General features: G+C 45.8%; 1 protein-coding gene across 1 annotated transcript in view; it reads right to left on the minus strand.

Annotated features, from left to right (window-relative positions):
• Positions 1-26,707, minus strand: part of LOC120991958 (receptor-type tyrosine-protein phosphatase kappa-like) — a 307,712-nt gene that overhangs the window by 148,836 nt on the left and 132,169 nt on the right. Inside the window, exons 7-8 of the mRNA XM_040420706.1 lie at positions 18,371-18,550; positions 1,794-1,973 (exon numbers count right to left, since the gene is read on the minus strand). Of these exons, the coding sequence (XP_040276640.1) occupies positions 1,794-1,973; positions 18,371-18,550 (360 nt within the window). The remainder of the gene's footprint in view (positions 1-1,793; positions 1,974-18,370; positions 18,551-26,707) is intronic.

Genomic DNA, 26,707 nt, shown 5'->3' on the forward strand with positions numbered 1-26,707 from the left:
TGACATCAGAGCGGATACTGATCTTTCCCAGGAAAACCTGATACATGCAGATACCAGAAGAAAACCTTATGTGTCCTATAATCAATAAAATTTCTGAAATATAAATAATTCCTCTGCACTGAGAGCGCCCCGTGTACAGATATACACAGTATATATACAATGGTGTACAGACAAGTTCCCCCTATACAGCTGTGTACAGATCAGTCTTCCATATACAGTTGTGTACAGAAAAGGATGCCCTATACAGTTGTGTACAGAACAGTGTCCCCTATACAGCTGTGTACAGATAAGTGTTCTCTAGACAGTTGTTTACAGATAAGGATGCCCTATAAAGCTGTGTACAGATATACACATTATATATACAGTTGTGTACAGACAAGTGCCCCTATACAGCTGTGTACAGATAAGCGCCCCCTATACAGCTGTGTACAGATAAGTGTTCTATAAACAGTTGTGTACGGATAAGGACGCCCTATACAGCTGTGTACAGATATACACATTATATATACAGTTGTGTACAGAGTACAGATAAGTGCCCCCTGTACAGCTGTGTACAGACAAGTTCCCTCTATACAGCTGTGTACAGACAAGTTCCCTCTATACAGCTGTGTAAAGACAAGTTCCCTCTATAGAGCTGTGTCCAGACAAGTGCCCTCTATACAGCTGTGTACAGACAAGTGCCCTCTATACTACTGTGTACAGACAAGTGCCCTCTATACAGCTGTGTACAGACAAGTGCCCTCTATACAGCTGTGTACAGAGAAGTGCCCTCTATACAGCTGTGTCCAGACAAGTGCCCTCTATACAGCTGTGTACAGAGAAGTGCCCTCTATACAGCTGTGTACAGACAAGTGCCCTTTATACAGCTGTGTACAGACAAGTGCCCTCTATACAGCCGTGTACAGACAAGTTCCCTCTATACAGCTGTGTACAGACAAGTGCCCTCTATACAGCCGTGTACAGACAAGTGCCCTCTATACAGTTGTGTACAGACAAGTGCCCTCTATACAACTGTGTACAGACAAGTTCCCTCTATACAGCCATGTACAGAGAAGTTCCCTCTATACAGCTGTGTACAGACAAGTGCCCTCTATACAACTGTGTACAGACAAGTGCCCTCTATACAGCTGTGTACAGACAAGTTCCCTCTATACAGCTGTGTACAGACAAGTTCCCTCTATACAGCTGTGTACATGCTAGGGCCCTCTATACAGCTGTGTACAGACAAGTGCCCCTATACAGCTGTGTACAGAAAAGTTCCCTCTATACAGCTGTGTACAGACAAGTGCCCTCTATACAGCTGTGTACAGAAAAGTGCCCTCTATACAGTTGTGTACAGACAAGCGCCCTCTATACAGCTGTGTACAGACAAGTGCCCTCTATACAGCTGTGTACAGACAAGTGCCCTCTATACAGTTTTGTACAGACAAGTGCCCTCTATACAGCTGTGTACAGACAAGTGCCCCCTATACAGCTGTGTACAGATAAGTGTTCTATAGACAGTTGCGTACAGATAAGGACGCCCTATACAGCCGTGCACAGATATACACAGTATATATACAGTTGTGTACAGATAACTTCCCTCTATACAACTGTGTACAGATAGGCGCCCCATATACCGCTTTGTACAAATAAGCACCCCATATACTGCAGTGTACAGATAATTGCTCCCTATACAATTGTGTACAGATACGTGCTTCCTATACAGCTGTGTACAGATAAGCACCCCTTATACAGCTGTGTGCAGTAGTATCATTACAGCGGGGCACACAGGTTTCATGGGTAGTACTCACCTATACAGACAGCAGTCGGTGTCCAGTCGTCCCGCTCTCCATTATTCATACATTGTATTCTGTCCGATGAGGGATAATATCCAGGTTTACACTGTAACGTCACCTCCTCAGACGGGTCATAATATTCTTTGGACAGTGAGATCTTCTCCAGGTTACTTATTGAGGGTTTTTTACATCGTTCTGGAGAATAAAAGGAAAAGATCAGTCTAGAAAATATAATGAAATCCACGTACAGAACGACCAGGATGTGAGGAGCTCAGTCTTATAACACCCGAGTACCTGACATTATACAGTGCAGAGATACACTTAGATGTAGATTGTAAGCTCTCGGGGGCAGAGTCCTGTCCATTCTATATCCATATGTTAACAATTTCATGCTTATTGCATTTGTATTGTTTGATATTGTTTGTGTATGCTGCTCTTGATGTACAGTACCATGAAATTACTGTCACTATCAAATAAATAATAATCAAGTGCCAAGTATACAGCCGTGTACAGACAAGTGCCCTCTATACAGCCGTGTACAAACAAGTGCCCTCTATACGGCCGTGTACAGACAAGTGCCCTCTATACGGCCGTGTACAGACAAGTGCCCTCTATACAGCTGTGTACAGACAAGTGCCCTCTATACGGCCGTGTACAGACAAGTGCCCTCTATACAGCTGTGTACAGACAAGTGCCCTCTATACAGCCGTGTACAAACAAGTGCCCAGTATACAGCTGTGTACAGACAAGTGCCCTCTATACAGCTGTGTACAAACAAGTGCCCAGTATACAGCTGTGTACAGACAAGTGCCCCCTATAGAGCTGTGTACAAACAAGTGCCCAGTATACAGCTGTGTACAGACAAGTGCCCTCTATACAGCCGTGTACAAACAAGTGCCCTCTACACGGCCGTGTACAGACAAGTGCCCTCTATACAGCTGTGTACAGACAAGTGCCCTCTATACGGCCGTGTACAGACAAGTGCCCTCTATACAGCTGTGTACAGACAAGTGCCCTCTATACAGCTGTGTACAAACAAGTGCCCAGTATACAGCTGTGTACAGACAAGTGCCCTCTATACAGCTGTGTACAAACAAGTGCCCAGTATACAGCTGTGTACAGACAAGTGCCCCCTATACAGCTGTGTACAAACAAGTGCCCAGTATACAGCTGTGTACAGACAAGTGCCCCCTATACAGCTGTGTACAGACTAGTGCCCTCTATACAACTGTGTACAGACAAGTGCCCCATATACAGCTGTGTACAGACAAGTGCCCTCTATACAGCTGTGTACAGACAAGTGCCCCCTATACAGCTGTGTACAGACTAGTGCCCACTATACAGCTGTTTACAGACAAGTCCCCTTTATAGAGCAGTATACAGACTAGGGCTCTCTATACAGCTGTGTACAGATAATTGCCCTCTATACAGCTGTGTACAGAAAAGTGCCCCCTATACTGCTGTGTACAGATAATTTCCCTCTATACTGCTGTGTACAGACAAGTGCCCTCTATACAGCTGTGTACAGACAAGTGCCCTCTATACAACTGTGTACAGACAAGTGCCCTCTATACAGCTGTGTACAGACAAGTGCCCTCTATACAGCTGTGTACAGATAACTGCCCCTTATACAGCTGTGTACAGGCAAGTTCCCCATATACAGCTGTGTACAGATAACTGCCCCTTATACAGCTGTGTACAGACAAGTTCCCCATATACAGCTGTGTACAGATAACTGCCCCTTATACAGCTGTGTACAGACAAGTTCCCCATATACAGCTGTGTACAGACTAGGGCCCCTTATGCAGCTGTGTACAGACAAGCGCCCCCTATACAGCTGTGTACAGATAAGTGCCCTCTATACAGCTGTGTACAGACAAGTGCCCTCTATACAGCTGTGTACAGACAAGTGCCCTCTATTCAGCTGTGTACAGACAAGTGCCCTCTTTACAGCTGTGTACAGACAAGTGCCCTCTATACAGCTGTGTACAGACAAGTGCCCTCTATACAGCTGTGTACAGATAACTGCCCCTTATACAGCTGTGTACAGACAAGTTCCCCATATACAGCTGTGTACAGACAAGGGCCCCTTATGCAGCTGTGTACAGACAAGCGCCCCCTATACAGCTGTGTACAGATAAGTGCCCCCTATACAGCTGTGTACAGACAAGTGCACCTTATACAGCTGTGTACAGACAAGCGCCCAGTATACAGCCGTGTACAGACAAGTGCCCTCTATACAGCCGTGTACAAACAAGTGCCCTCTATACGGCCGTGTACAGACAAGTGCCCTCTATACGGCCGTGTACAGACAAGTGCCCTCTATACAGCTGTGTACAGACAAGTGCCCTCTATACGGCCGTGTACAGACAAGTGCCCTCTATACAGCTGTGTACAGACAAGTGCCCTCTATACAGCTGTGTACAGACAAGTGCCCTCTATACAGCTGTGTACAAACAAGTGCCCAGTATACAGCTGTGTACAGACAAGTGCCCTCTATACAGCTGTGTACAAACAAGTGCCCAGTATACAGCTGTGTACAGACAAGTGCCCCCTATAGAGCTGTGTACAAACAAGTGCCCAGTATACAGCTGTGTACAGACAAGTGCCCCCTATACAGCTGTGTACAGACTAGTGCCCTCTATACAACTGTGTACAGACAAGTGCCCCATATACAGCTGTGTACAGACAAGTGCCCTCTATACAGCTGTGTACAGACAAGTGCCCCCTATACAGCTGTGTACAGACTAGTGCCCACTATACAGCTGTTTACAGACAAGTCCCCTTTATAGAGCAGTATACAGACTAGGGCTCTCTATACAGCTGTGTACAGATAATTGCCCTCTATACAGCTGTGTACAGAAAAGTGCCCCCTATACAGCTGTGTACAGATAATTTCCCTTTATACTGCTGTGTACAGACAAGTGCCCTCTATACAGCTGTGTACAGACAAGTGCCCTCTATACAGCTGTGTACAGACAAGTGCCCTATTTACAGCTGTGTACAGACAAGTGCCCTCTATACAGCTGTGTACAGACAAGTGCCCTCTATACAGCTGTGTACAGATAACTGCCCCTTATACAGCTGTGTACAGGCAAGTTCCCCATATACAGCTGTGTACAGATAACTGCCCCTTATACAGCTGTGTACAGACAAGTTCCCCATATACAGCTGTGTACAGACTAGGGCCCCTTATGCAGCTGTGTACAGACAAGCGCCCCCTATACAGCTGTGTACAGATAAGTGCCCCCTATACAGCTGTGTACAGACAAGTGCCCCTTATACAGCTGTGTACAGACAAGCGCCCTCTATACAGCCGTGTACAGACAAGTGCCCTCTATACAGCTGTGTACAGACAAGTGCCTTCTATACAGCTGTGTACAGACAAGTGCCAGCTATATAACTGTGTACAGACAAGTGCCCCCTATACAGCTGTATACAGACAAGTGCCCTCTATACAGCTGTGTACAGACAAGTGCCCTCTGTTCAGCTGTGTACAGACAAGTGCCCTCTGTTCAGCTTTGTACAGATAACCTCCCCCTATGTAGTCGTGTACAGATAAGTGCCCTCTATAAAGCCATGTACAGATAAGTACCCCCTATACAGCTGTGTACATACAAGTGCGCCCTTACAGCAGTGTAGAGACTAGGGCCCCCTATACAGCTGTGTAAATAGAAGTGCCCCATATACAGCTGTGTACAGACAATTGCCCTCTATACAGCTGTGTACAGACAATTGCCCTCTATACAGCTGTGTACAGACAAGTGCCCCGTATACAGCTGTTTACAGACAATTGCCCTCTATACAGCTGTGTACAGACAATTGCCCTCTATACAGCTGTGTACAGACAAGTGCCCCGTATACAGCTGTTTACAGACAATTGCCCTCTATACAGCTGTGTACAGATAAGCGCCCCCCTCTACAGCTGTATACAAACAAGTGCCCTCTATATAACTGTGAACATACAAGCTCCCCCTATACAGCTGTGTACAGACAAGTGCCCCGTATACAGCTGTGTACAGACAAGTGCCCTCTGTACAGCTGTGTACAGATAACTGCCCCCTATACAGCTGTGAACCGAGGGCAAGGCAGGAGGCTTGGGCTCCGCAACCGGAAAAAAAACCACACGCAGTGGTCAAGTTCAAGAAATATGCATTTACTACAGGTTAATAAAGGCAAGTTAAAGGTAAAAGAACAGGGAGAAGGAGAAGCAAAATACACAGTAAAGCATGAACAATTCAAGGCAGGTTCTGCAATAGTTTCCACTTTTACTACGCCCGCTTCTGCAGTACGGACACTGAATGAAAAATATTCCCAAAACTATCCCTAACTTCACAGTTGGGTGCGCACCCCCTTTATCCCAGTGGTCCAAATGGACCGCTTACAGTCCGTAGAAGTGCGCGGTGGGGCCCAATGTCGTTCCTTTCTTTGATAGCGAATAGAGTTGGGCACAAATATTCGAATCGCAAATTTTAATCGCGAATATCGCCACTTTGAGAATTCACGAAGATTTAGAATATAGTGCTATATATTCGTATTCGCAAATATTCTAGATTTTTTTCATTTGAACCCATGATCCCTCCGTGCTTTTTGCCTGTGGGTCAATGAGAAGGCTGCAATGTCTTTCTTTGTCTGCGCTTAGCAACATCTCTAGCAACCAATAGGAAAGTTGCCGACCGCTTACTATATAAGAACCTCCCCAGCAGCCTTTTTCTAAAGTTTTTTGCAGTTCTGAGAGAGAGAGCAGTGACATTGCTGTGTCATTACATTAGACAGTTAGCTTATATATATAATACAGATAGTTAGTGGGAGATAGTCAGTGTAGGTTATATCCTGATATATATAATACAGATAGTCAGTGTAGGTTATATCCTGATATATATAATACAGATAGTCAGTGTAGGTTATATCCTGATATACATAATACAGATAGTGAGTGTAGGTTATATCCTGATATATATAATACAGATAGTCAGGGTAGGTTATATCCTGATATGTATTAAGGCAGATTGCCTGGATTTGTGGGAGGGGCTGAGGTCCGCCTCCAGCCTATTTAGGGCACTCCCCTTACCTGGCTCCTGCATCATTGAGGTCTGAGCTTTGAGAGAGGAGGTCGCTTGTGGAGTTCCTGGAGAGTTGCCTGCGAGTCGCTGAATTCCTGGGAGTTTTTTCGTTGCCATCAGTTCTGGATTTGGAGCATTTCGGTTCCATTTTTCCGGCTTTACTCAGGTTCACTGTGGGTCACGTTTGCCCGTTAAACTGCGAGTCATCCATACGGTGCAGCCGGGGCCTCACGGTTGCCCCCTGTACCGGTTCATTTCACCAAACGCTGCACCAATGTCACTGTTTTCTCATACAAGTCACCAGTATTTCATTTCTGTCACGCCTTGTTCAGGCACAATTTGTCTACATGGTACCACCATTCCGGTCAGCACCCCTGCGGCAGGCATGCAGTCGTTTCCTGGGCAATCCCCCATTTCTGTTCATTTCATTTCACCGAATGCTGCAAATGTCACGGCTTTCTCGCCCAGGTCACCAGCATTTCATTTCTGTCATGTCTTGTTCATGCGTAAATTTATCTGCACCGTATCACCACTCCGGTCGACACCCCTGCGGCTGCAGGCAGTGGTTTCTGAGTCATCCACACGGTACAGCCGGGGCCTCACGGTTGCCCCTGTACCGGTTCATTTCTTTTTCATCATACGCTGCACCAATGTCACGGTTTTCTTATACAAGTCACCAGTATTCATTTCTGTCACGCCTTGTTCATGCGCAATTTGTCCACACCGTACTACCATTCCGGTCAACACCTCTGCAGCATGCGGCAAGGTTTCTGGCCTAATCCCCCATTTCTGTTTCATTTCATAGACGCTGCGCTAATGTCACGGCTTTCTCACAGTCACCAGCATCTCTTTTTGTCATGTCTCGTTCAGCAATCTTCCCACAGGCACAACACTGCGGTCAGCCCCCCTGGGGTCCAGGCTCGTTCCCCATTTCTTTTTCAGTCCATATCACCCCACAATCATCCACATTCATGCCCCCCCCCCCCTCCTCATGTTCATGTGCACGGCTGCAGGAGCACAAATGCGTATGAGTCATCCATACGGTACAGCAGGGCCTCACGGTTGCCCCTGTACCGGTTCATGTCATCAATACGCACCAATGTCACGGTTTTCATGCAAGTCACCAGCATTCATTTCTGTCACACCTGTTTCATGCATATTCATTCACAAACCGCACCACCATTCCGGTCAACAGCTCTGGCAGCATGCGACCAATGGTTCGTGGATTAAATCCCCCCCTTTTTTTTTCCATGGTTCTTCTCACACACACTGCATCCATGTCACGGCTGCTCGCAGCAATCACCGGCAGCTCATTGCTCATGCCTATTCTGGCGTCTCCCCACAGGACCGTCACTCCGGTCAGCCCCCTGATGGTTCCAGCCCCATTCCCCATTTCTGGGTTTTCACCCCTCAAACATCCAACATTCATGCCCCCCCCCCTCTCCTCCCCTCCCCTACCCTCCTCGTTTTCCAGGTACACAGCACAGGGGCCAGCTGCGGTACACCCGGCACACCCCCCATTCATTTCAAACTTCACTGGGCTTGCCGCGGCGCGGACATCCCCTCCCCACCGCCTCCTGCCTGTTTGCCACTCCTCCTGCCGCGCGGCCGATGGCGCCCGGCCGCGTCCTGGGGCCTGGTCTGCGCATGCGCGGCCGGGGTTCTGCGCATGCGCAGAGATTTCATCGGCGCATGCGCGGTGTCCCGGCGGCCGTGGGGGGACTCCGGACGAATGGGTTCAAAAATAAATGGCTTTCATTTTTTCTATGCTCCAAAATGTCACTCCTTACGAACAGTCACATAATCCTCCAAGCATGTTCCACATGATTCATTTTCACTTCACCAACAACGTTCATGGCCCCCCCCCCCCCCCCCCCCGGTCATTTAGGTGCGCTGTCACGGGGGCCAGCGGCGGTGCAACCTGCACCCCCCCCCCCCCCATTCATTTCACCTCCACTGGGCTTACCGCTGCCCTGACATCCCCTCCCCACCACCTCCTGCCTGGTTACCGCTCCTCCTGCCGCGCGGCCGATGGCGCCCGGCCGCGTCCTGGTGCCTGGTCTGCGCGGTGTCCCGGCGGCCGTGCGTGCCGCTTCTGTTGCGGGGGGGTGCCGTCGGACGGCAGGGGAGCCTTCCAGCACGCCCCTTACAGTCATATAACACCCCAGCAGCCCACACAAAGAAAAGAAAAATAAATAAATAAAAAAACGCCATCAAACACCTTTTGGCATAAACATGAAGATTATAAGCCAGGCCCTCTTGTCCAAAATCAATGCATGATCTTATAAATGCTCTTCTGGCTGAAAGGGCATAACTTCCCATACACACACTCAGCTGCAAAGAGACTGTCTCAAAAGGGTTCTTCACCTTTTTTGCTAACAATGATCTACCCTTTGGATAGGTCATCAGCTAAAAAAAAAAAAAAAAAAAAAAATTAATAATGGAAGCACTGGGGGGAGGAGTCATCGTCTGGTCATCCGGAAAAAAAAAAATATATATATATATATATTATAATTGTTTCATCATAATCAATAAATAGGTGGGAATTGCAGGGACACGGTCCAAAGGTTCCATTAAATTGCCGGCACGCGCTTTCCGCCTGGGCATGGCCACACGGCACGCACTGGTCTCTTTTCACACCAGGCGCAAGCTGTCGTTTCATGAACAACCGCCATGATCCTCCCGGTCGTGTATATGTACCATATGCATTTGCACATTTCATCACACTATTTTATGTCTACCCTCCCCCTTTCTTTTTTCAGGCGGTCAACCTATATTGTATTTTGCACTACCATGTATCCGGAGAATTTTTCTTACCACCAGGTACGTTCACCTGCTCATTAACAAAAGTCTTCCTTACATTTCGAATAATCCCGTTAGGGTCAGCGTGCTGGCTTTAGGGGCACCATCATCCCACTAGGTTACCCCCTTCTTGGCTTCGCCAGCAGTTAGTGGTCCCGCGAGGCCGACACCCCGCCTCAAACGTACAGAGGCACCCGCCCAACACGCCACCTCGTTAGTAAGCCGCCTCGCGTGTTGCATAGAGAGGGCCTCACCTGTCACTCCCTTCCCCTAGTCCTGTCTTACAGTCACCGAGAGGCCAACGCTCCTGCCACTACCACAAGTGGCCTCATTAACCCCTCGCGCCAAATCATAGGTAGAGCCTCTCAAGCCGCTTGGCAATTAGCAGGGCCTCATCTGTCACCATGCAAGTATAATTTTTTCGCCGTCCGGCCTAGCTAGCCAGCACGATCCTGTGTTTCCCCAAGCTAATCAACTGTTTTGTTTTACTATGTCTCTGGAAGGGAAGGAGAACTTCTCCCTACCTGGCACCCCTGCTAGATCCGTCACTGCTAGCCAGGGAGACGGTCTAGCCAGTCCAGCACCCATCAGATCCTGGGCAATCCCGCGCATAACGATTGAGTCAAGGTGACGGCATGTTCCCTTCCCCGCCACGGCGAGGGAAGCAGAGCTTTTCCGGCTGCTGCGCACGCCAATCGATAACAGGGAGGCAGGGGAGGACCTAGCCAGTCCAGCACAGGGGATATACATACCATGCTGTCCTCCCTAAATGTCATCCATGTCTAAAGTCAACGCCAGGTTGGAGAGGCTGGAATCGGTCACTGCGACCCTCTCCTTGGCGGGGCCACCACCGGCCGGATTGCCAGTGATCACGTCGACCGTTAGCCTGGAGGACCAAGAAGTCAGCCCGACGCACATAATACCGGAGGAGGAACCGGGGGTACCCATCGCCACCAAGAAGACAGAAGGGCCAGACACGGTCATCACCTTTCCTGGGTACCCAGTTGGATTCAGCCAGTTTGCCATCCGGGAAGATCCAGGACATTCTCGCCCACATAGGCAACTACCTTCAACTCGGCACCGGCAACCGCAAAGAACTGCAGTCCCTGCTGGGCTCCCTGATCTTTGCCATGCGCATCCACCTCAGTGTCGCTCATTTATATCACGGCTTCTGCACCTCTCCCCTTTTCCTACACGACTCGCACAGGTTGTCCCTGGATGCCCACGCTGCAGGCAGGTCTGGGCATGTGGGGGAGATTTCTGTCCACCTGGAATGGCGGGAGCTTGTTTCTCCCTCAGCCGTCGGACTCTTCCCCCTCTATCTGGTCAGATGCGGCATCTACCACAGGCTTCGCGGCCATTTTTGGGAACGATTGGCTGTGGGGCAGCTGGCCTCCTGCGGTCCGGGGTTTGGAAGGATTCTCCACTGCCTCAGCGCTTTTCAAGATCTACCCCATCGTGGCGGCGGCCGTAGCGTGGGGTCATTCATGGGCAACATGTCGGTCCGGTGCTATTCAGACAACCATACGACCTGCCAGTTCATCAACAGGATTGTTTCAAATCTCTCACAATCGTGAGGTTTCTGCGGAGACTTCCTTGGTTGGCCGCTTGCAATATTTTCTTCTTGCATTGTTTCCATGTCCCGGGGGTGGGCAATACGGCAGCTGACAGTCTGTCTCGCGTCAAATTTCAGGCATTTCATCAAGCTCTCCCATCAGCGTTACCCACGGCCTCCATCACTCCATCATTTCAAACAGCTCATTCTGGATTAGAAGGCATCATGCGGCATAGCCAGTCTTTGTCCCGCTTAGCACTATCAGACGATACACATAGAACATACGACAGAGCGTTCACACTATTCAACAGGTCCTGTTGGAACACAACATCACGCACCCTTTTTGTCATGACGTCTCTTCCGGGTTTGGCTTCTTTTTGCCACCTCAAACTCATGTCATACAACACCATCAAACCATATCTCACTGGCATTTCAACATCATATGCTAATCATACACCCCAATAACATCAGCTTCATGTCCTCGCACCAGATCAAATCCATACTCAGAGGTATTCAGGAAACGGAACCCGCACGTCCAGCCCAGAGGCTACCCATAATCAATCATATTTTCAAAGCATTATCCGACTTACTGGACGCCACGCCTCTGGAAACAGATACCAACTCCATCATCAATACGGCATTTACTTGACCTTCTACGGATTCCTGAGTTCCGGGAAATTCCCTACAGCCTCCACGACCCGAACCTCACCTTGTCTTCTTGTCTCCCACTTGTCAAAACACATGGTTCACTACATCCTGTCCTTACCTCACTCCAAGAATAGTCAGCACTTACCCGTCAACATTTCATATTACCCCACGCACAACAGATGGTGTCCAGTCAGGGTCCTGGATGCTCACAATCAGCGTCACAAGTTCTACCCTCTCAACCGCTACTTCAACTACATGGTTCGGTACTCACCACCTTCATGACCCATGTCGGGTCATCCCTCACACAACTAGGCCTCAACGCAGCCAACTACTCAGGGCACTCCTTTCGCATTGGAGCCACGTCCACGGCCTCCAGTGCCAACATCCTCACTCATGGCATCAGGGGATTGGGGCGCTGGGAGTCATCCGCTTACGCGCAATACATTCCCCAATCCAACACAAGAGTTTAAGAGTGGCTTTCCAAAACATGTCGGGTTAAGCTATTGATACATCAATTGGCTACAATAAACTGGTTATTTCCATTTTTGCCCTCTTCTTTCTCGGGCCTACCTCATCCTCGGTTTCGGCACACCACAACCGACTGCACTCATTCCCTGCTTTCCCAGGGCTCTTCACTGTACTACCGTGAGCCCCTTACACAAGTATTAAGGCAGATTGCCTGGATTTGTGGGAGGGGCTGAGGTCCGCCTCCAGCCTATTTAGGGCACTCCCCTTACCTGGCTCCTGCATCATTGAGGTCTGAGCTTTGACCCTCCCACCACTCCACTCATTTACAACTCATTTCTTCCATATCTTTTCCTTGGGTAGGCCCTCTTCTTTCTCAGGCCTACCTCATCCTCGGTTTCGGCACACCACAACCGACTACACTCATTCCCTGCTTTCCCAGGGCTCTTCACTGTACTACCGTAAGCCCCTTACACAAATATAATACAGAAAGTCAGTGTAGGTTATATCCTGATATATATAATACAGATAGTCAGTGTAGGTTTGTGACAAACTGCCATTTGCCACTGGGCATTGTAGAGGACTTATGGCTGGCCTCCTTCCCTACGACTATGGCCCCGGGACATGTTGCCCTTCAGGAACAGTGACAGAACTGTGCCGCATGTCTGGACTGTTGGTGGGACCGAACGCGGTCAGCGGTGTATGCTGGGGATTCTGTGGAGCTGGAATCGGATGCGCGGATACACGAACGCCGCTGACCCTTACCTTCTGCCATACTGAACTTTCAGCTCCAGAGACTAAGTCCCGTTCGAAGATGGGACTTAGTCATTTTTCTGTATGGAATTGACCGACCGCACAGCCCAAATCTATGGAACTGTTTTGGGCAGGAAGTTGTGCTTGCGGTCGGTCATAAAAGACTTCCACTAAACTTTTGATCCGCTGGAGGGATTTGTGTGATTTTTGGAAGTGTTTATGTTTGATGTATGCAGAGTTTAAATATGTAATTTTTATGGAGATGGAATGTATGGTTTTAAAGTTACAGTGTATGTTTAAAAACTGTATTTTTACTGTCTGTGATAGATATGTTAATCCATAATTGTATCCCAGACAGAAGGGAGGATTTTGTGTATTCGGGTGGGGATTCCTCTCCTATTGTTCCCACATGTGTATTGGTGATCTCCCTTTGTCCTAGGAGATAATTGAATTGCACTTCGGGTGTCTCCAGGCAGAGAGGAGGAGACCATGATGCATTGTGGGGACCTGCATAAATACGGGCGGGTAACCCTCAATAAAGAGTTCATGTTCAGTTCATGTTTTGCTAACCCTTCAAAACGCAGCCTCGTCTCGTTATTGGAGGGAATTGCTGCATCACGCTGGGGATTGCTATGCTCTGCATATTCCCTGGAGGAGAGATCTTTCCCACACGGTCCTGAATGCTGGAGGTTCATTAAGGGTGGAAGGAAGACGGCGCGGCTCCAGTTCAGCTACGGCGGTTGTGGAGTCTGCGGTGGTTGTGGTGTCCAGTGCGGTGCTTGTGGTCCTCGGCGCAAGCTAGGAAGCGTCCATTAACGGAAGCGGATCCGTTACAAGGTTATATCCTGATATATATAATACAGATAGTCAGTGTAGGTTCTATCCTGATATATATAATACAGATAGTCAGTGTAGGTTCTATCCTGATATATATAATACAGATAGTCAGTGTAGGTTCTATCCTGATATATATAATACAGATAGTCCGTGTAGGTTATATCCTGATATATATAATACAGATAGTCAGTGTAGGTTATATCCTGATATATAATACAGATAGTCAGTGTAGGTTATATCCTGATATACATAATACAGATAGTCAGTGTAGGTTATATCCTGATATATATAATACAGATAGTCAGGGTAGGTTATATCCTGATATATATAATACAGATAGTCAGGGTAGGTTATATCCTGATATATATAATACAGATAGTCAGTGTAGGTTATAGCCTGATATATATAATACAGATAGTCAGTGTAGGTTATATCCTGATATATATAATACAGATAGTCAGGGTAGGTTATATCCTGATATATATAATACAGATAGTCAGTGTAGGTTATAGCCTGATATATATAATACAGATAGTCAGTGTAGGTTATATCCTGATATATATAATACAGATAGTCAGGGTAGGTTATATCCTGATATATATATACAGATAGTCAGTGTAGGTTATATCCTGATATACATAATACAGATAGTCAGTGTAGGTTATATCCTGATATATATAATACAGATAGTCAGTGTAGGTTATATCCTGATATATATAATACAGATAGTCAGTGTAGGGTATATCCTGATATATATAATACAGATAGTCAGTGTAGGTTATATCCTGATATACATAATACAGATAGTCAGTGTAGGTTATAGCCTGATATATATAATACAGATAGTCAGTGTAGGTTATATCCTGATATACATAATACAGATAGTCAGTGTAGGTTATATCCTGATATACATATTACAGATAGTCAGTGTAGGTTATATCCTGATATACATAATACAGATAGTCAGTGTAGGTTATATCCTGATATATATATAATACAGATAGTCAGTGTAGGTTATATCCTGATATACATAATACAGATAGTCCGTGTGTAGGTTATATCCTGATATACATATTACAGATAGTCAGTGTAGGTTATATCCTGATATACATAATACAGATAGTCAGTGTAGGTTATATCCTGATATATATAATACAAATAGTCAGTGTAGGTTATATCCTGATATAGTGAAGCTGATAGGGTCCAGTGCAGGGTGTTAGGCAGTGTGATAGGTTCTGCTGTCCATACATACATGCTACATACATAGTGCTGTGATGTCACAACAATACTTAGTGCACCAATCAGTAATATGTAGTCAGATCTGCTAAAATGTGAAGTTGCACGTATTGCGCCAAAATATGCGCATCATTAATTGCCGATTTGCGCAATCGTGAATATATTGGAGCACTCTATCTGCATATAAAGCTATGGTAATATTCTGTGGGGCCAACCATTTTCTCCAGTCACAGGAAACTTCTAACAGCTTGAAAAATGTAGCAAAAGTGACCCACGCCTGTATTGCGTGCGCAATACACGCATATTACAGTGCCGATTTTCGCATTCAAGAAAATAATGTTGAATTCTCGAATTTATGACGAATATTCGCCCAAATATTCGCAAAATATCGCAAATTCAAATATTGCCTCTGCCGCTCATCACTAATAGCGAAGCGTCCTCTCCTCATGGTTATCACAATATCCGAAGTAATGAAATCCTCCTCAGCAGGCAGGGAAACCAAACGGATGCAATGGAGTCCAACAGCAGGCATCACTCAGCCACTGACCGTCCGGCGGAATCCATACACTGAGGGGTGATGGAAGCCAGGGTTTTGCAGTTACTGTCCGGTACTCTACAGCACTGCGAGTCTCTAACTTTGGTGGCAATATTCTTAGCCACAATGTCAGTTTCACTGATTAGCCACTGAGCACAGTCTTTTCAGCGTGGCTCCACTAAGTGCACTGTCTCTTTATACTCCGTCCACCTCTGGACTGAAATACATCCAGCTTGGCTGCACAGGAAAGTCCTCTATTATCTCCACACACTCTCAGCACAGACACCTGTCTTTTATCATGCCAAGATGGCTGCTGCTCCCTGTCTCCACACTTCCTGCTTCTCTTCTCACACTCTGTCTGCAAACAGGCAGCTGACATCATCGGGGCCGCGTCACTCCGGCATCATATTACAATGGCTGCTGTGTTAAAGGACCAGAAACACAGGAACACATATACATTCAACTTTAACACAGTTTAAACAGACTAATGAAACTTGGGACATCATTGGGCTGTTTCTTACACAGCTGTGTACAGACAAGTGCCCTCTATACAGCTGTGTACAGACAAGTGCCCTCTATACAGCTGTGTACAGACAAGAGCCCTCTATACAGCTGTGTACAGACAAGTGTCCTCTATACAGCTGTGTACAGACAAGTGCCCAGTATACAGCTGTGTACAGACAAGTGTCCTCTATACAGCTGTGTACAGACTAGGGCCCCCTATACAACTGTGTACAGACAAGTGCCCTCTATACAGCTGTGCACAGACTAGGGCCCCCTATACAGCTGTGTACAGAAAAGTGCCCCATATACAGCTGTGTACAGACAAGTGCCCTCTATACAGCTGTGTACAGACTAGGGCCCCCTATACAACTGTAAACAGACAAGTGCCCCATATACAGCTGTGTACAGACAAGTGCCCTCTATACAGCTGTGTACAGACAAGTGCCCCCTATACAGCTGTGTACAGACTAGTGCCCACTATACAGCTGTTTACAGACAAGTCCCCTTTATAGAGCAGTATACAGACTAGGGCTCTCTATACAGCTGTGTACAGATAATTGCCCTCTATACAGCTGTGTACAGAAAAGTGCCCCATATACAGCTGTGTACAGACAAGTGCCCTCTATACAGCTGTGTACAGACTAGGGCCCCCTATACAACTGTAAACAGACAAGTGCCCCATATACAGCTGTGTACAGAGAAGTGCCCTCTATACAGCAGTGTACAGACAAGTGCCCTCTATACAGCTGTGTACAGACAAGTGCCCAGTATACAGCAGTGTACAGACAAGTGCCCTCTGTACAGCTGTGTTCAGACAAGTGCCCTCTATACTACTGTGTACAGAGAAGTGCCCTCTATACAGCAGTGTACAGAAAAGTGCCCCCTGTACAGCTGTGTACAGACAAGTGCCCTCTATACAGCTGTGTACAGACAAGTGCCCCCTATACAGCTCTGTACAGACAAGTGCCCTCTATACAGCTGTGTACAGACAAGTGCCCAGTATACAGCAGTGTACAGACAAGTGCCCTCTGTACAGCTGTGTACAGACAAGTGCCCTCTATACAACTGTGTACAGAGAAGTGCCCTCTATGCAACTGTATACAGACAAGTGCCCTCTATACAGCTTTGTACAGACAAGTGTCCTCTATACAGCTGTGTACAGACAAGTGCCCTCTGTACAGCTGTGTACAGACAAGTGCCCTCTATACAACTGTGTACAGAGAAGTGCCCCATATACAACTGTGTACAGACAAGTGCCCTCTATACAGCCGTGTACAGACAAGTGCCCTCTATACAGCTGTGTACAGACAAGTGCCCAGTATACAGCAGTGTACAGACAAGTGCCCTCTGTACAGCTGTGTACAGACAAGTGCCCTCTATACAACTGTGTACAGACAAGTGCCCTCTATACAGCTGTGTACAGACAAGTGCCCTCTATACAGCTGTGTACAGACAAGTGCCCTCTGTACAGCTGTGTACAGACAAGTGCCCTCTATACAACTGTGTACAGAGAAGTGCCCCATATACAACTGTGTACAGACAAGTGCCCTCTATACAACTGTGTACAGAGAAGTGCCCTCTATACAACTGTATACAGACAAGTGCCCTCTATACAGCTGTGTACAGACAAGTGCCCTCTATACAGCTGTGTACAGATAAGCGCCCTCTATACATCTGTGTACAGACAAGTGCCCTCTATACAGCTGTGTACAGACAAGTGCCCTCTGTACAGCTGTGTACAGACAAGTGCCCTCTATACAACTGTGTACAGAGAAGTGCCCCATATACAACTGTGTACAGACAAGTGCCCTCTATACAACTGTGTACAGATAAGTGCCCTCTATACAACTGTGTACAGACAAGTGCCCTCTATACAACTGTGTACAGACTAGGGCCCTTTATACAACTGTGTACAGAGAAGCGCCCCATATACAGCTATGTACAGAGAAGTGCCCCATATACAGCTGTGTACAGACAAGTGCCCTCTATACATCTGTGTACAGACAGGTGCCCCCTATACAACTGTGTACAGACAAGTGCCCTCTATACAGCTGTGTACAGACAAGTGCCCTCTATACAGCTGTGTACAGACAAGTGCCCTCTATACCGCTTTGTACAAATATGCACCCCTTATACAGCTGTGTGCAGTAGTATCATTACAGCGGGGCACACAGGTTTCATGGGTAGTACTCACCTATACAGACAGCAGTCGGTGTCCAGTCTGATCGCTCTCCATTATTCATACATTGTATTCTGTACGATGAGGGATAATATCCACGTTTACACTGTAACGTCACCTTCTCAGACGGGTCATAATATTCTTTGGACAGTGAGATCTTCTCCAGGTTACTTATTGAGGGTTTTTTACATTGTTCTGGAGAATAAAAGGAAAAGATCAGTCTAGAAAATATAATGAAATCCACGTACAGAACGACCAGGATGTGAGGAGCTCAGTCTTATAACACCCGAGTACCTGATATTATACAGTGCAGAGATACACTTAGATGTAGATTGTAAGCTCTCGGGGGCAGAGTCCTGTCCATTCTATGTCCATATGTTAACAATTTCATGCTTATTTGATATTGTTTGTGTATGCTGCTCTTGATGTACAGTACTATGAAATTAATGTCACTATCAAATAAATAATAATCAAGTGCCAAGTATACAGCCGTGTACAGTCAAGTGCCCTGTATATCGCCGTGTACAGACTAGTGCCCTCTATAGAGCAGTATACAGACAAGTTCCCTCTATACAGCGGTGTACAGACAAGTGCCCTCTATACAGCTGTGTACAAACAAGTGCCCTCTATACAGCTGCGTACAGACAAGTGCCCTCTATACAGCTGTGTACAGACAAGTGCCCCCTATACAGCTGTGTACAGACAAGTGCCCTCTATACAGCTGTGTACAGACAAGTGCCCTCTATACAGCTGTGTACAGACTAGGGCCCCCTATACAACTGTATACAGACAAGTGCCCCATATACAGCTGTGTACAGAGAAGTGCCCTCTATACAGCAGTGTACAGATAAGTGCCCCCTGTACAGCTGTGTACAGAGAAGTGCCCTCTATACAGCAGTGTACAGATAAGTGCCCCCTGTACAGCAGTGTACAGATAAGTGCCCTCTATACAGCTGTGTACAGACAAGTGCCCTCTTTACAGCTGTGTACAGACAAGTGCCCTCTATACAGCTGTGTACAGACAAGTGCCCTCTATACAGCTGTGTACAGACAAGTGCCCTCTATACATCAGTGTACATACTAGGACCCCCTATACAGCTGTGTACAGACAAGTGCCCTCTATACATCAGTGTACATACTAGGACCCCCTATATAGCTGTGTACAGACAAGTGCCCAGTATACAGCTGTGTACAGACAAGTGCCCTCTATACAGCAGTGTACAGACAAGTGCCCTCTATACGGCCGTGTACAAACAAGTGCCCTCTATACAGCAGTGTACAGACTAGAACCCCCTATACAGCTGTGTACAGACAAGTGCCCTCTATACAGCTGTGTACAGACAAGTGCCCTCTATACAGCTGTGTACAGACAAGTGCCCTCTATACATCAGTGTACATACTAGGACCCCCTATACAGCTGTGTACAGACAAGTGCCCAGTATACAGCTGTGTACAGACAAGTGCCCTCTATACAGCATAGAAACATAGAAACATAGAATGTGTCGGCAGATAAGAACCATTTGGCCCATCTAGTCTGCCCAATATACTGAATACTATGGATAGCCCCCGGCCCTTATCTTATATTAAGGATGGCCTTATGCCTATCCCATGCATGCTTAAACCCCTTCACTGTATTTGCAGCTACCACTTCTGCAGGAAGGCTATTCCATGCATCCACTACTCTCTCAGTAAAGTAATACTTCCTTATATTACTTTTAAACCTTTGCCCCTCTAATTTAAAACTGTGTCCTCTTGTGGTAGTTTTTCTTCTTTTAAATATGCTCTCCTCCTTTACCGAGTTGATTCCCTTTATGTATTTAAAAGTTTCTATCATATCCCCTCTGTCTCTTCTTTCTTCCAAGCTATACATATTAAGGTCCTTTAACCTTTCCTGGTAAGTTTTATCCTGCAATCCATGTACTAGTTTAGTAGCTCTTCTCTGAACTCTCTCTAGAGTATCTATATCCTTCTGAAGATATGGCCTCCAGTACTGCGCACAATACTCCAAGTGAGGTCTCACCAGTGTTCTGTACAGCGGCATAAGCATTTCACTCTTTCTACTGCTTATACCTCTCCCTATACATCCAAGCATTCTGCTGGCATTTCGTGCTGCTCTATTACATTGTCTTCCCACCTTTAAGTCTTCTGAAATAATTACTCCTAAATCCCTTTCCTCAGATACTGAGGTCAGGACTGTGTCAAATATTCTATATTCTGCCCTTGTGTTTTTACGCCCCAGGTGCATTATCTTGCACTTATCCACATTAAATTTCAGTTTCCAGAGTTCTGACCATTCTTCTAGTTTTCCTAAATCCTTTTCCATTTGGCGTTTCCCTCCAGGAACATCAACCCTGTTACATATCTTTGTGTCATCAGCAAAAAGACAAACCTTACCATCGAGGCCTTTTGCAATATCACTTATGAAGATATTAAACAAAATCGGTCCCAGTACAGATCCCTGTGGAACCCCACTGGTAACATGACCTTATTTTGAATGTTCTCCATTGACTACAACCCTCTGTTGTCTGTCACTCAGCCACTGCCTAATCCACTCAACAATATGGGAGTCCATGCTCAATGACTGCAGTTTATTGATAAGTCTTCTATGTGGGACAGTGTCAAAAGCCTTACTAAAATCTAGATATGCGATGTCTACTGCACCTCCACCGTCTATTATTTTATTCACCCAGTCAAAAAAATCTATAAGATTTGTTTGACATGATCTCCCTGAAGTAAACCCATGTTGTTTTTCATCTTGCAATCCATGGGATTTTAGATGTTCCACAATCCTATCCTTTAATAGGGTTTCCATTAATTTGCCTACTATTGATGTCAGACTCACTGGTCTATAGTTGCTCGATTCCTCCCTACTACCTTTCTTGTGAATGGGCACGACATTTGCCAATTTCCAATCTTCCGGGACGACTCCTGTTACTAATGATTGGTTAAATAAATCTGTTAACGGTTTTGCCAGCTCACCACTAAGCTCTTTTAATAATTTTGGGTGTATCTCATCAGGCCCCTGTGACTTATTTGTCTTCACCTTAGACAGCAAACTTAGAACATCTTCCTCTGTAAAGATACATGCATCAAACGATTTATTAGTCATTCTTTCTAGTGGAGGTCCTTCTCCATTTTCTTTTGTAAAAACTGAACAGAAGTATTCATTAAGGCAGTCGGCTAGCCCTTTATTCTCTTCTACATACCTTCCGTCCTTTGTTTTTAATTTAGTTATTCCTTGTTTTAATTTCCTTTTTTCATTTATATATCTGAAGAATGTCTTATCCCCTTTTTTCATAGACTGAGATAGTTTTTCTTCTGCCTGCGCTTTAGAAGTTCTTATAACTTGCTTGGCCTCTCTCTGCCTAATCTTGTAGATTTCCTTATCTTCATTGCTCTGGGTTTTTTTATAATTACAAAATGCTAGCTTTTTATTTTTAATGATTTGGGCCACTTCTGCTGAGTACCACAGTGGTCTCCTCCTTTTTTTGCTTTTACTGACAAGTCTAATGCAATTTTCTGTTGCCTTCAATAATGCACCTTTTAAGTAGTGCCATTTCTCCTGGACTCCATGTAATCCGTTCCAGTCTGATAAGGACTCATTTATGACTAATTTCATTTTTGAAAAGTCTGTTTTTCTAAAATCTAAAACTTTTGTTTTTGTGTGGTGGGACTCTTTCACAGTTCTTATATTAAACCACACTGACTGGTGATCACTAGATCCCAAGGTTTCGCCTACAATGACATCATATACCGAATCCCCATTTGTGAATACCAAATCCAAAATGGCCTCCCTCCGGGTTGGCTCCTCAACCACTTGTTGTAGAGATAACCCCAGTAGGGAATTTAGAATATCTGTACTCCTGGTAGAACTTGCTATTTTGGTTTTCTAGTTTATATCTGGAAGATTGAAATCTCCCATAATGATAACTTCTCCTTTCATTGTCATTTTAGCTATTTCTTCAACTAGTAGATCATCTAGTTCTTTAACTTGACCAGGTGGTCTATATATCACACCTACACGAGTTACTGCATGGTTAGCAAACTGCAACGTAACCCAAACTGACTCTATGTTGGCCTCACCAACTTGTATTAGGTTAGATTTAATGCTATCTTTCACATACATGGCCACTCCTCCTCCTTTCTTGCCTTCTCTGTCTCTTCTGTATAAAGAGTACCCTGGTATGGTTATGTCCCAGTCATTTCTTTCATTAAACCATGTCTCCGTAACAGCCACTAAATCTACATTCTCAGATGCCATTATTGACCCAAGTTCATTGATTTTTTTACCTAAACTGCGAGCATTTGTAGACATGACTCTGAGCTTATCATTTCTTAACCTCTGTGCTTCTGACCTGTTCTGGCATTGTTTCGGGGGGCAATTGGACTCTTTTATTTTCACTCTTTTGCCCCCCCTTCCTAGTTTAAATACTCTTTCGCAAATTCTTGGAGTTGTTCACTAAGTACATTTGTTCCTTTGAGAGAAAGATGCAAACCATCTTTTTTGTACAGTTCCTTTCTATTCCAAGTAGAGCTATCATGAGAAACAAAGCCAAATCCTTGCTCTTGACACCATTTACCAAGCCATATGTTGAACTCCTTTATGCGCCTCTGCCTATCATTCTGAACATTATGCACAGGCAGAACTTCAGAAAATGAAATGGTGGATGCAAAATCCTGTACGTCATTACCAAGTGTGATAAAAGATTTTTTCACCTCTGACACTTCATTGCAAGCCAGGTCATTTGTCCCTAGATGGACAAGAACATCCACGTCCCCTTCCTGCTTTGCTTGCTTAACAATATTAATAATACGTCTTCTATCTCTTCTAGCAGTAGCCCCAGGGAGACATCTCACAAAACCATTTTCTTTAAGCTCCACACTTCTTATGATTGAATCACCCAGCAGCAGCTGCTTCCTTTGAGACTTCACTTTATCTTTTTTGTTGCATACATTAGACATAGGAGTCGATGGTTTCTCACCCTCTGTGCTTGAGTCCATATCCATGTTGTCCTTACATTCTGAGAGTGCTGCAAATGAATTATGGAGAACCACCGACTGTGGGACATGTCTTCTATCCACCACTCTAAGACTTCCAGAACCTACAGTAACCCATCTGCCATTTCTGGGGGTCCTCTGTGGCAGTGGCATTGCAGCAGCCCTAGCTAGAGTTTGTTTAACAGATAATTTAAATATTTCAGCTTTCAAAAATGCAATTTCCTGCTGCAGTAAGGAGAACTGTCTACAGATCTGACAGCATCCGAATCTCCAAAGAGTGGAACATGAAATAAATGCACAACAATTCCTGCACTGAACCAAGTCTGCCATTTTAAAGAGGAGAAAGAAAAATAAAATAAAGAATTTGTAACTTTAAATCAAACAAACCTTACCTTTTTTTTTTTTGTATTGTTTCCACCTTCCAGCCTACCTCCTGACTATGTCCTGCAATATCTCTTTACTAGTACTTAATGTAGTACTTGCAGCTAATGAATTAGGCCAGCTAATGAGTCTGTCTCTATATATACACACACTCCTTCCCAAACTCCTCCCCCAGCAACAAATGTAACACCTTAGTGAGCTAGGCTCATTAGCAAACGCACAATAGCAAACACCTGACCAAAGCAGTGTACAAACAAGTGCCCTCTATACAGCTGTGTACAGACAAGTGCCCTCTATACAACTGTGTACAGAGAAGTTCCCTCTATACAGCTGTGTACAGACAAGTGCCCTCTATACAGCTGTGTACAGAAAAGTGCCCTCTATACAGCTGTGTACAGACAAGTTCCCTCTATACAGCTGTGTACAGACAAGTGCCCTCTATACAGCTGTGTACATACTAGGGCCCTCTATACAGCTGTGTACAGACAAGTGCCCTCTATACATCAGTGTACATACTAGGGCCCTCTATACAGCTCTGTACAGACAAGTGCCCTCTATACAGCTGTGTACAGACTAGGACCCCCTATACAGCTGTGTAAAGACAAGTGTCCTCTATACAGCTGTGTACAGACAAGTGCCCTATATGCAGCTGTGTACAGAAACGTGCCCTCTATACAGCTGTGTACAGACAAGTTCCCTCTATACAGCTGTGTACAGACAAGTGCCCTCTATACAGCTGTGTACATACTAGGGCCCTCTATACAGCTGTGTACAGACAAGTGCCCTCTATACATCAGTGTACATACTAGGGCCCTCTATACAGCTCTGTACAGACAAGTGCCCTCTATACAGCTGTGTACAGACTAGGACCCCCTATACAGCTGTGTAAAGACAAGTGTCCTCTATACAGCTGTGTACAGACAAGTGCCCTATATGCAGCTGTGTACAGATTAGCTCCCCCTATACAGCTGTGTACAGATAACTGCCCCTATACAGCTGTGTACAGATAAGCTCCTCCTTTACAGATTTGTATAGATAACTGCCCCCTATACAGCTGTGTACAGGTAAGTGCCCTCTATACAGCTGTGTAGGGATAAGTTCCCCCTATACAGCAGTGTACAGACAAGCTCCCCCTATAAAGCTGTGTACAGACAAGTTCCCCATATACTGCAGTGTACACACAAGTGCCCTCTATACAGCAGTGTACAGACTAGGGCCCTCTATACAGCTGTGTACAGACTAGGGCCCTCTATACAGCTGTGTACAGACAAGTGCCCTCTATACAGCAGTGTACAGACAAGTGCCCTCTATATGGCCGTGTACAAAAAAGTGCCCTCTATACAGCTGTGTACAGACAAGTGCCCTCTATACAGCTGTGTACAGACAAGTGCCCTCTATACATCAGTGTACAGACAAGTGCCCTCTATACATCAGTGTACAAACTAGGACCCCCTATACAGCTGTGTACAGACAAGTGCCCTCTATACAGCTGTGTACAGACAAGTGCCCTCTATACATCAGTGTACATACTAGGACCCCCTATACAGCTGTGTACAGACAAGTGCCCAGTATACAGCTGTGTACAGACAAGTGCCCTCTATACAGCAGTGTACAGACAAGTGCCCTCTATACGGCCGTGTACAAACAAGTGCCCTCTATACAGCTGTGTACAGACAAGTGCCCTCTATACAGCTGTGTACAGAAAAGTGCCCTCTATACAGCTGTGTACAGACAAGTTCCCTCTATACAGCTGTGTACAGACAAGTGCCCTCTATACAGCTGTGTACATACTAGGGCCCTCTATACAGCTGTGTACAGACAAGTGCCCTCTATACATCAGTGTACATACTAGGGCCCTCTATACAGCTCTGTACAGACAAGTGCCCTCTATACAGCTGTGTACAGACTAGGACCCCCTATACAGCTGTGTAAAGACAAGTGTCCTCTATACAGCTGTGTACAGACAAGTGCCCTATATGCAGCTGTGTACAGAAACGTGCCCTCTATACAGCTGTGTACAGACAAGTTCCCTCTATACAGCTGTGTACATACTAGGGCCCTCTATACAGCTGTGTACAGACAAGTGCCCTCTATACATCAGTGTACATACTAGGGCCCTCTATACAGCTCTGTACAGACAAGTGCCCTCTATACAGCTGTGTACAGACTAGGACCCCCTATACAGCTGTGTAAAGACAAGTGTCCTCTATACAGCTGTGTACAGACAAGTGCCCTATATGCAGCTGTGTACAGATTAGCTCCCCCTATACAGCTGTGTACAGATAACTGCCCCTATACAGCTGTGTACAGATAAGCTCCTCCTTTACACATTTGTATACATAACTGCCCCCTATACAGCTGTGTACAGGTAAGTGCCCTCTATACAGCTGTGTAGGGATAAGTTCCCCCTATAGAGCAGTGTACAAACAAGCTCCCCCTATAAAGCTGTGTACAGACAAGTTCCCCATATACTGCAGTGTACACACAAGTGCCCTCTATACAGCAGTGTACAGACTAGGGCCCTCTATACAGCTGTGTACAGACTAGGGCCCTCTATACAGCTGTGTACAGACAAGTGCCCTCTATACAGCAGTGTACAGACAAGTGCCCTCTATACGGCCGTGTACAAAAAAGTGCCCTCTATACAGCTGTGTACAGACAAGTGCCCTCTATACAGCTGTGTACAGACAAGTGCCCTCTATACATCAGTGTACAGACAAGTGCCCTCTATACATCAGTGTACATACTAGGACCCCCTATACAGCTGTGTACAGACAAGTGCCCTCTATACAGCTGTGTACAGACAAGTGCCCTCTATACATCAGTGTACATACTAGGACCCCCTATACAGCTGTGTACAGACAAGTGCCCAGTATACAGCTGTGTACAGACAAGTGCCCTCTATACAGCAGTGTACAGACAAGTGCCCTCTATACGGCCGTGTACAAACAAGTGCCCTCTATACAGCTGTGT

Source organism: Bufo bufo, chromosome 2, assembly GCF_905171765.1.
Source record: "Bufo bufo chromosome 2, aBufBuf1.1, whole genome shotgun sequence".
Classification (NCBI taxonomy): Eukaryota; Metazoa; Chordata; class Amphibia; order Anura; family Bufonidae; genus Bufo; species Bufo bufo.